General features: G+C 38.4%; 1 protein-coding gene across 1 annotated transcript in view; it reads right to left on the bottom strand.

The window, feature by feature from the left end:
• Positions 1-12466, bottom strand: part of LOC127640341 (cadherin EGF LAG seven-pass G-type receptor 1-like) — a 68088-nt gene that overhangs the window by 43055 nt on the left and 12567 nt on the right. The window contains exon 2 of the mRNA XM_052122837.1: positions 2650-3288. Coding sequence (XP_051978797.1) covers positions 2650-3288 — 639 coding nt within the window. The remainder of the gene's footprint in view (positions 1-2649; positions 3289-12466) is intronic.

Raw genomic sequence — 12466 nt, 5'->3', positions numbered from 1 at the left:
TCAGAGCTGTTCATCTGGTCCACCAGATTGGGTCAGTTTTTCAAGTAGGACTTTTAGTTTGGATTTTTATGGATCATGGAAATGGGGCTCCGGGTTGATCGGTTGCTTGGGGCCTCAGAGATCGTACCTGCCAAAGAGCAGGTTGATCTTATAAATCAGCACGGTAAAGTCATAAGGATAGAGGAAAGCACACACGTAGTGCTCCCAGAACTGTTCGACGCTCAGTCGCTCCCGACGTGAGTTCTTTAGAGTGTGTTGTCTGTGTGTTCTAAACCACAAGTATTTTATTAATAAAAGAATCACAGTGGCTACAATTTATCTAGAAGTGACGATTATTATGTGTTGAACAAATGGGATGGAAACGAGGCTTTATTCGCACATTGTTTTTGTAATATTATGGATTTTCACATAAATTAAATTCCCAACTTGGATGGAAACATAGCTTATGTATTTGATTTGAGTCATGCACATCACTTACATCAGTAATGGTCAAACTATCATGTCTGCAATTCCACTTACACTGTGTATTATGTTTACGTAATGTCCTAAGGAAATATATATTTCTAATAAAATCACCAGACAACTGGAGTGTAGGCCTAACTTTTGCATTTACTTGTCAAAGCCAGTTTTTATTCACATTTGGCACTTGATGTGTTTTAATTTTATACCCTGTGTATATATACAGCTGTATGTGTGGTTTGCTTTCAGCTCAGATAGACAAATTAAAAGAAACCCACACAGGACATAAAGAGTGCAAATTAAGCCAATTGAAAAGAAACAGCCCAATAATGATCTCCCCAAAAATCTATCACCATGCTGACAAATGTAGTAGCCCCAGAGCAAACATCTGAAGTATGCTTGGAGGACTTTCTCTTGTTGTGTGTAATCCTGTATCTCTGATTAGGGCAAGCTCATTGTGCACACTATTGTGTACCTGCCAGTACCATGACAAGATCTGGGCCCAGAGGAACTATGTCTGCTGGGACACACAAAAGAGGTTCCAAAAAGGTAATGATCCAAATGTTGGTCAGATAATCCCTAATTTCTGAGGAATTACAGGGATACATTACTCTGTATTGAGAGCAACCCATAAGAGGAACAACAGAGGCCACTGTCAAAACCTCTAGTTAAGACCACATCCTACCTGAAGGTTTGATAGGGCAGAGGTTCACTACTCTTTAATGTAGTTCAGAATCCTGAGCAAAGAGAAAGAAGCTGTCAAAGTATGTGATCCAGAGCGGGAGCTGTGATTCCTGTTGTTAAACATGATTGTTCCCTCCCACAAGCATAGACCTCCATTCATGTTAGGACAGAAGCCAAACTAATAAGACTCATGAGAATGTGACAGTTTGCAACTAATATGGAATCATTAATCCATAAAAAACACAGCTAATTGTTATTAGTGGTATAGTTGTTTTTATTGCTCGGATTTGGGATGGGAATTTAAAGAAATGTAGTTTAAAACTCTGAGTAATAAACTATGTGCAACTCATCTGGCTTTGTTTGTGCTACAAACATGGATGATGCTCCAAATCATGTAGCTTGTTTTTAGATTTTTTTTATTAAACATTTTTGGATTTTCTACCCTTTTTCTCCCAATTTGGAATGCCCAATTCCCAAGTAGGTCGCTATAATGTGGTTCGCTCTCGGTGGGGTGTGTGGTAAGTTGTGCATGGATGCTGCGGTGGATGGAGTGAAGTCTCCACACACGCTGCGTCTCCGCGGTAACACGCTCAACAAGCCACGTGATAAGATGCGCGGGTTGACGGTCTCATACGCGGAGGCAACTGAGATTCGTCCTCCGCCACCCGGATTGAAGCACGTCACTATGCCACCACGAGGACTTAGAGTATATTGGGAATTGGGTATTCCTAATTGGGGAGAGAAAAAAGAGTATGTTCCCCAACTCGAATTATTAAATAAAACAGACTCAACATTACTTACATTTTCAATTTTTTACTGAAAATGTTGATATATTGAAATAACATAAAATTCAGGGACTACATATCAAGGAAATTTAAACTAATATGATGGATAAAAATAGACCATGATGGAAATTTCTAAAGTTCGTCAGAAATTTAGAGCGCAACCTCAGTATGTGACCTGAAAAGCTGGTACTTGCGTGCCAGTGGCAAAAAAGTCAGAAAATACAATGAACAAGAACAAAAGTAAAAAAAAATCCATGCGTCTCCTTTCACATACTATCTATACTTAATATTACTATGACACAAACCAAACAAAATACATTAAATATATTTACAATCGATTAAAATCTTGTTAGGCACATTAACCCAGTAAGCAAACACTATACAACCAAACGACCACCCATAACACCCTAGCAACCTCCTAGCAACCATCCAGAAAACCCTAGCAACAACCTAGAAATATGCTAAAAACACTCAGATAAACTTAATTGCATACACCTAGTAAGCAATGCCACATCCACACTAATCTGTATACGGTTATGGCGATTGTTTCCTAAAGTCTTCATTTTTGGTAAAGAAAAATGCCATTAGATGCCAGTGCATGAGAGCAGTAAACGAAGAAAAATGTATGTGCTTTTAAACAGAAATGAATTTCTGTGGACATGGCCTAAGAGATCAAATAAAAGCATACCGTAAAAAGCCAATAAGATAAACAGATACTGACCAGTAAAATCTTGTGGGCACTCGCAGGTGTATCCCCCCTCTCGGCTGCGGCACTTCCCGTTGTTCTGACATGGCCCTGAGTAACAAAGGTCCACCTCTGTCTCACAGTAGTCGCCGGTAAAACCGTCAGGACATCGACACCTTAGCCCGTTCACGGGATGTATGGGCCTAAAAAGAACCGTATTGGAGGCCACGAAGGGCGCCGTGCTGTCAAACTTAAGAACAGCTACACACTTCATATAGTTTTCACAGGGCTCGCGCAGACAGATGTTATCATCAAATGGCAGAACGCGTTGAGTTGAGATTAACCTTAACAAAGTGCGATTCAGGTACAGTTGTTCTTGCAGCTCCTCTGATGGGAAATACCGTCCTGGAGTTCCACCTGGAAGCAGGGCTGAGAAAGTGACGTTGAGAATACTACTAGTAACATCCGTGTCATTTTGGACATTGACGACGAAGACGCCATCAGGGCTGGTGGAGAGAACCGCGGCCACGCCTTCGGTAAAAAGCGAGAGCAGAGGGGAGAGGAAACGCTCCTGAGACATGTTCTCCAGACGTACGGTGATGCTGTTTGTGAGCATGTCGTCCGTGATGATGGTTACCCGGAGGGTACAGAGGGCTGAGACCTGGTGAAGACCATCTGAGAAGAAACAAAGGGACATTGAGGGACTCAATGGATAGTTTTTATATTGAAATGCAGTATATTGAGCTGCAAGTGGTAAGTTTACATTAAATGATAAGTACAAATAATTTTAAAGGGATAGTTAAACTAATGATGAAAATTCTATCATCATTTATTCACCCTCATGTCATTCTAACCCATATGACTTTTTTTAATCTGTGAAACACAAATGAGAATTGTTGAGGACTATCCACAATGCTCTGTTTAATAAAATAAAAGTGGATGGGGACCAGGAGGCTGTCAAGGTCTCAAGAAGGTCAAAAAGGACTATAAATGTATCATAAAAGTAGTTCATAAGACTCAAGCCCTGTATTACAAGTCTTCTGAAGCCATACAGTGTGAGAAACAGATTCAATTTAAGTAATTATTCACTGAAAATCAGCTCTAACAATGCCAAGGTCATACTACTGTAGAAGACCCAATGTGCACACACAGATGGTGCAGTAGTGCCAAGGTACTTTTATTTGTACCATGGTACTGAATGATTACCATATATATGTACCATGGTATTTAAAGTATCTGGTACTTCAAAGAATATAATGGTATTACCATTGTATAATCTTTCTAAATTCGCTTACAATTTCACGAGTCACGAGGAGGTGGATTTACTAGAGTTTCGCATTAGTTAAAATGTGCATTAAGGTGACAGAAACAGTTTATTTGAAAAACAATTATGTATTTTGACAATTTGTGCATGTGTTATAATTGTGCGATAGCTTGATGTGACTGGCCCAACAAAAATGTCTGACCTTGGCACACAATTCTTTGCTTTCGGAAGTGTTTAGCTCACAGCTGGTCGATAAAGTTGGTCCTCACAATCCACCTGAACAGTTTTGAGAGCGGGCAGGATTTGCAGCTATTTCACTTATTCTGTGATGTCTCCTGGCATCATTTAATAAAACAAAGTATAATTGCTCAAATCCTGCAAATAAAATTCTCCCTGAAGCAAGGAGGTCATTCAGCTGCACAATCATGACAAGGTGGCACCCGGCACCCTAAAGTTAATGCACATTACATAGTATATGGAAAGGCACAACAATTTCATATTTTCTTATGTAAAATTTTTTTTAAATGCGCTTCAAAAACGCAAAACATTTCGATGGAAACCCAGCTACTTTTTGGACAGCAATCCAGACAAGCTTCTTTGAAGGGTTGGGGTTCCCTAACCCAGATCTCAAAAAGAATACTGTGCTCAAAATTGTGTTTTGAGACTGGGGGTGGGTGTCAAGATACAAAGCCTTAGGACAAAATCCCTGGACTTGTATGGGTGAATCTTATTAAACCCTAAAATCAAAAGAAAGAATGAAAAATTATATTTTGCTTCAAGAAAATGAAGCCTATTTTAAGGACCATCAAGATTTTTTGCACTTTAACATCATTTTTATGTCAAATAAGCACTATGTTAATGACATTTATAAAACTAAGCACCATTTCATGATAATTAAGCAACCCATTTAATTTATGCTAATCTAAATAAAATCAACATTGCATTTTGGTGATTGTTTCCCCTTTTTTAACTCAAAAGTAAAACGTCTTGACGCACAATAGTATTGAGATAATGAAAAAGCATTTAATTGTCATGAGAAAAATTCACAGTGCATAAAATCTTAATTGTCTTAAAAATTGGCTTCATTTTCTTTATGCAAATTTTTATTTCAAATTTTTAACTTTTAATTTTGGGGTGAAATGTGACTTGGAAATGTTTTCATAAGATTTACCCATATACTTTATATTTATACAGAGAAACAATCATACACCTTCCTTTAGTCCTTCAGCACCACTTGACCATCACCAAAAGTTGAGAGCAAAGCATCTAAGAGTTGTGTTCTACATCTGGCCACTGATTCAAGGTTGCTCTTTCCTATATTGCAGACAGGCAATGTTCTATCCTCAGTCTATTCTCTGCTACCAGTTGCATGCTCTGGGCCCCTCTATCTGATGTCAAGGGGCCCTCTATCATGTGAATGAAGAGCGCTATAATTGCAGGACAATGAGGACAAGTTTCCACTGTTACACTGTCCGTTCAAATACAGTCAGCTAAAGCCAAACACGCAGTTGCAGACACAACAAAGAGTTCGCAAGGAACACACGGGCATTTACACAAACACATATAAAAGCATTAATTGAATAATTCATACCACAAATGCACAAATCCAACATTTGGTCAAGTATCATTTACTGCAAACAAAGTTTACCACTACTCCGTTGAGCCTTTAAACTGTCAAGTTTGACAGATTTCACCTTTCTCACTCACATTATAAATTACATTTGAAGTGACTGAAACAAAACCCCTACAAATGATTAAGTGTCATGGCAATTCTTACATAAATATTAAGGATGCATGACATATTGGTGACTATAATGCTATGGGCCAATTTTGCAGTTTATTTTTAATTATCACATCTATAATAAAAAAAACATCCCTGTTGTTACTAAGAGCAGGTCATCACTAATATGTTTTTATCAGAAAACGCACTGATTTTGCTACATTTATTGAAACTGCATTTTCCATTACCGCACATTTTGGAAAATAATGATTTTAGAATTTTAGACTTTTCAAACCCAATTTTAAAACAAAAAATCAGTATAGAATTTAATATGGCATACATTTTATTTTACATAATGTTGGTAATCATTTCAGTTACTTAATGTCAATTTACAGGAGTCGCGTGGTGTCATAAACTGGTGAGATTTGATACACCCTGCTACATAACTGTTCTAAGAAGTCAACATGTCAAAGAATTCAAAATCCAAGGCCTCTGGAGATATTAAAAGACACTGACATGCTCAAGCTGATAATCCAGAAAGGGCCGCAGACCAGGGACTCGGTTTGGTGGGTGCGGCAGGAAAAATTCAGCACCAACTGTCAAGCATGTCTGTAATGCTGGCGAAGGTCGTAGCGGACTTGGAGGATCTTGCTGTAAAACGTCGATTGATTACGACGATATTCTCTGAACTGGTTACAAGAATCGGGACGTCGAGAAAGGGAACAATTATATGGAGTCATCGGAGAGGGAATTAGCTGCTAATCCACTAGCGACCAAAATAGATTTGGAATGTTTTTGGGGAAAGCTGGAAGACATTGAGAATCGTAATAAGCGAAACAACATCTGAATTGTTGGAATTCCTGAACATGAGGAAGGTCAGGATTTGGTCAAATTCCTAGATTAACTCTTTCTGAGTCTGCCCGACATAACAGGCCATAAGCTGGAAATTGAGTGAGCTCACAGGGTTCTGGCCCAGAGATCTGCTGAGGGAGACAGGCCCGATCAATTCTGGGCAAATTTCTGAGATCATCCGATAAAAACCTTGTGTTACACGAGGCGAGGAGTAAAGGAAGGCTTTCTTGGAAGAACCACAACATTTAATTTCTTGTTCTCAGACTTTGCAAATTCAACAAGAGAGAAACATGATCAAATCAAGGAATGCAAGAAACTCTTACAATTAACGGAATATTGCTTTTGCACTGATGTTTCTGGCCAAATTAGGAATAGATACTAAGGATGGCCGCAAAATATTTACATGCCCACAGCAAACATTGTCTTTCATAAAGACAATGGGGTGAGTAAGCTATTTGGTGTTTCTCACATTGCCCCAATTGAGCTTGACTTGCAGAACATACACTTGACTGTCTGAGGAAGCTGGACACCTTTTTGTTTCTTTTTGTGTTGGTACCACCTAGCGGCTATAGTTTGTTTTATGTAGTAACACTCCTTCAAGAAACTCTTGCAATGACGGGGGTCGCTTTTGCACTGATGATTCTGGCCAAATTGAGAATAGATACTAAGGATGGCTGCAAAATATTTACATGCCCACATACACCCTTTTTTGTTTCTTTTTGTACTGGTTCCGCCAAGCGGTTGGAGTTTGTTTTGTGGAATAACACTCCTTCGTTATTGTAGGTGTACATGGACAGTTTGAGTTTAGAGGGATGGATGCCAGGGCTGGACTGGGAAGAGAAATCGGCCCGGGATTTTACATAGCAACCGGCCCAAAAGTTGTTGAGCGGGGGAGGGGGGTGTTTGCTGTCCTTTTCTGCATATCGTGGCACCGTTTTGTGGTCCTTTTTTCATAACGAGCCGGCTCATTTTAGCTCATGTTTCATGTTGACACACCGGCCCACTCGGTTCTCCCGATGGCCAGTCCACCCCTGATCGGCCCCATAGTGCGTCGGCCACCAGGAAAATGCCCAGTATGCCAGATTACCAATCCAGCCCTGGTTGGCACTGGGGTTTCTTTTTATGTTTGTTTAGTTCAGGGGGAAGTTCGGGGTTTGACTGTTGCACTAATGTTGGAATGTGGTCTTTATAATGTTTTGACACACAATCTTTTTTTCTAATATGTCAAAATGTCAAATGTTATTATGAGTGGATTGTCTCTCTCCACGTGGAATGTGAATGGGTTGGGGCACCCCATAAAAAGAAGGAAGGTTATTTCTTTTCAGAAACGTAAGAAATATGATCATATGTTTCTTCAAGAAACACATCTTTCCTGCAGGAAGCTGATATTGTTTTTGCACAAATTCAGGGGCAAAGGTGGATTTTGGCTAATATTTACGCACCTAAAGCTGATGATCAGGGATGTTTTATAGATCTTGAAGGCATGTTGCAAGCCGTTGGCACCCCTTAGGTTCTTGGGGTCTAGATTATACAGTATAAATCAGTATGGCATGTTTGTTTGGGGGCGGCATTGGGGATTGGGAGGGGTAGGGGTGATTGTGGTTTTTAAATGTTGATTGCATATATATATATATATATATATATATATATATATATATATATATATATATATATATATATATATTATTTTTATTTTGTATATATATATATATATATAATTTTTTTCTTTTCTTTATTATTGTAAGATTTAATAAAAAAGGTTAATTGCAAAATGTAAATTTACATAATAAGCCAAAGTTTTAATATTGCACCCCTAAAAGAACTGCTAGTATTTATTTCAAATACCTGTGGCATACATCTGGCAAACATTGCATCATAATTTTGACACATACAAACAGCAAGTTTAGCACAAATTAATAGAGTATAAGGGCAACAGACTAATAACAGGGGGAAAGTCCGTCATTTAAACCACTAAACAATTTTTTTTCCAAATTTAGTTAATAAACTTTGCTAAATCATAACAGAAATCTGTTCTCAGCTATACTCAGATGTGGGTAGCAATGTATGTACTGCTTCCTGTTGTTCAATTTAATGAGGTGTGCAATAAAATCTTACCCTATATATCAGGCCACTCTGACATGCATTAAGTCTCTCTCTCCTGCTTTCTGTTTACTCTCTTACAAATAATTGCAACTAAAGCATACTGAACACTGGCAAATAATATAAAACAGTCAGAGACACTCTACAATAAATCAAAGTATTTACTAAAATTCTAAATGACACTAAATTTCAAGGTGGAATACCATAGAAAGACTGTTCAACAAATAGAGCATTCTCAAAGTTATTACACACATAATAAATAGGCCTACTGGTATGTTTCTGGAACCCTTCCAGTGAAAGCTTGTACTACAGAATGCTAAGACTTGAAACTGGCTACAATGTCAAATAGGATTCACTCTGTTAATACTAATTTTATACACAAGCATAGGTGGTCCAGTGCAGGAACTGTACCAACAGATTCCAGAGTTTGCAGAACAAGAAAACAAAGCAAAACATTGTACAATCACTTTTAAATGGAAAAATCGCCAAGATAGCACTGTTCCACATGAAGTAACAGCTGCTACAAATTCATCAAAACTTGTACTGGCAAAGTAAACTATGTTGAATTCTTCAGAGTTTCACTTGGCAACAATTTCTTTACATGACCACTGAGGAGTGACAGTATTAACAGCCATGAGAGAGTGCCATGTTCAGTTTTCTTTTCTAACAATCTGAAAGCTAAGGCAAAAGTATTCAGCTGCTTTTCGGCATGGTGTCTTACTGAAAGGAAAGGCCAAACAGTCTGTGTAAAGATGACACTTTAGTGTACTTTACAATCAGTTTAAGTACACACTCGAAGGACACTCACTTTGCACTCGAAAGAGCTGTTCTGCAAACTAACACAGTGGGAATCTGTGGGATGTTTAGAGGTTATCAGCTAAGTGTTAAACTGTCTCATAACTAATGTCAAAAATGGCTTGGAACAAAAAAAAAATAAAAAATCACGCCAAAACCATTCCAAGAAAGGCCTACTTAAAGGTATAGTTCACCCAAAAATAAATTATTTGCATTGGATGGACCAACAGAGCAGAGATATTCTACAAACATTTGTTTGTGTTCTGCTGAAGAAAAAAAGTCATACACATCTGGGGTGGCATTAGGGTGTGAATGATGAGATCATTTGAATTTTTGGGTGCACTATCCCTTTAAAATTTTAAGAAGGTATTGTTAGATGGGTTGTATTTTGTGTAAAAAAAAAAAAAGAAAGAAAAAAGAAAAAAAAAATCTGCACTTTGCAGTTTTGCAGTGATTGGCGAAAGCTTGTGTTATTTAGTATTGTGCTAAACTATGAATATTTTGGTGCAAAAAAATCTCTTGCAAACCAATGTTTTTTAACCATCATTAATGTCAGACACATGTTCATACTAGAGGTAGACTAATATATTATATGGTTGTACCAATTATTCTGTGCCGATAGTTGCATTTTGAAACTATCGGTTAACGGCAAATATCAGTGATCGTATTTGCTGATGGTTTTTGTCCCCCTCCATGTTCCTCTATGACCAGCAAATATTTTGCGCTAAATCATGAGAAATTTTCAAGTTTTTACAGTGTTGTGCAACATTTTTGCAGTGATTAGGGAAAATGTGTGTTATGTAATGTTTACTGTGCTAAACTATGAATATATTTGGTGTGAAAATCGCTTATGAAAACCAATGGTGTTAACCATCACTGATGTCAAACCTGGTGCAACATGTGTTCATATGGCAAATTTCCACAAATAAATGCTAATGCAAATGAGATTTCAGAGCTGCAGCAGAGGCAACAAATTTCAGCTAATGCCAACGTGATTTCCATCTGTGAGATTAAAAGATGTAGAATGTAGCGCAAAAGTTGTATGGATTACTTGTATGGTAATTTTATAGTACTTTTTTATGGAACTTGACAGCCCATGGTCATATAGTGTGCCATTGGGTGAGACTACAAAACACATGACACAAACACATCAGACTTTTTTGTCTCTTCTCAGTCATCTATCCTAAAACACTCCCTCCCAATGGCATGTTGGAACATAGACTTGGACAGCTGATTGGCAGTTGGCTGGCACAACAGTAGCTGAGACTGACAGAGAGCTACCAAGATCCATCCAAAAGCATAAGTTAGCGAATGCCAAGACACATGGCCTGCTTCTCTGGTAGCGGCCAAGAGAACGTCACTGCTGATTGCTGACCTAAATATGTGCGAAGCCGAGCCAACTGGTGCCCGTCACACAATAGGCCCAGCTGAGAGAGGGGCTACTGAGTGCACACTGGCAATGAGGGTAGAACTGTGCCCATCTAAAAATTCACCACAAAGTGTTTGAGAAGGCTTCAGTCCTGTTCACATCTACAAATTTATTTTTGGAGTCTTAGCTAAGAAATGACTGTTATTCAGAAACATGCCAACTATCAAATATCAGAGGTCGTTATTCACTGAAAATCTTGACCATAGCTGTTAAGCACATTTGTACTTCAGGATATAAAAAAATGGGCACATTTTGATCGGTTACAAGACACACGAGAATCAATGTGGTGTTGTTTTGTAAAATACTGTGTGATGCATCTTCAAACTGCAAGTCTGAATATGTGCAAACGCAAATACAATTTGAAAGCTATAGTGGAATTGCCGGGCAGACACTTATATTCTGAAATAAAATTATTTTAGAATACAAATAATGATTATGTATTTGTTTCAAACAGATACAATGTAAGTATTCCAATTACCAGAGTTTTCACTCAAAACAAATGGCTAACTGTATATCTAATGTTAAAGAATAGTAGGTTGCGCATATGACTTGGAATATATAGCGAACTTGTTCATACAAACTATTCTATTGAACTTTTGGAACTTGACAGCCCCTGGTCACTGTCTCCTTTCGTTGTATGAAAAACACAACATAATGCCAACTATACCTTTAAGTCATGTAAATGGTCTGCACTTATATAGCATCTTTTTAACCTTAGTGGTATTCAAAGTGCTTTACACTACACTACACTACACTATACATCTAATTCACCCATTCACACACACATTCACACACCACCGATGCCATGCAAGGCACTGCAAGGCACTAGCCTGCAAGGCACTAGCCTGCCATTGGGAGCAACTTGGGGTTCAGTGTCTTGCCCAAGGACACCAGCATGTGGAGTCGTGCGGGCTGGGAATCAAACCGCCAACCCTGCGATTAATGGACAACCCGCTCTACCACCTGAGCCACAACCTCCCCACAATGCACATCATGTCAGTTCTGATGTGATTAAAATAAAATTCAATCCTAGAAATGTATTCAGTTCTATATGATAGTGGTCAGAGGTCATCATTAATAACATTCTATCCCACCAGCCCTTAACACAAGTGGCTTTCGATACTTGATTGTATGTTTTTTTGTTTTGTTTCTTTCTCACATATCTATCCTCAAGTCCAGCATTCCTGCTTTAGGCCTATTAAAACGCTTTTGCCCTTGTGTGGAATGTGATAAGTTGCACATAGAGAAGTTAATGAACAAAGCTCTCCACAGAGTGCATGGTCTAAATGCATGATAATGGAGACCACACCTCACAAGCAGTCTCATGAATCTGTTGTGATTCTTGTTACCATAATCTGCGTCAGGTCTACTTTGATCCCTCCAAGAACAGACATAAAACAGAGGGGAGCACTGGCAAATGGATCCCCTGAAACTAAAGGTGTGGATTTTATGGGTTTTGCCATTAACTTAGCTCCAAATCCAAGACACATGTAAAGGAGATTCTGGTTGTTATGCCTTAGTGTCTAGAGATTATTGAGGGTGAACGTTCACAAGCATTAATGTAAAATATTGATAAAGCACAGACATAGCCTGAGTCTAAAAGCCTTCGTTTGAAAATGCAGCAATATACACACTCCCTGCTATGCACTTGACCATTGATTCTGTTTTAAATGAATATATTAACATTAACATG

The sequence above is a fragment of the Xyrauchen texanus genome, chromosome 49 (assembly GCF_025860055.1).
Source record: "Xyrauchen texanus isolate HMW12.3.18 chromosome 49, RBS_HiC_50CHRs, whole genome shotgun sequence".
NCBI classification, from domain to species: domain Eukaryota; kingdom Metazoa; phylum Chordata; class Actinopteri; order Cypriniformes; family Catostomidae; genus Xyrauchen; species Xyrauchen texanus.
This window is presented reverse-complemented; position numbering and strand designations above follow the sequence as displayed.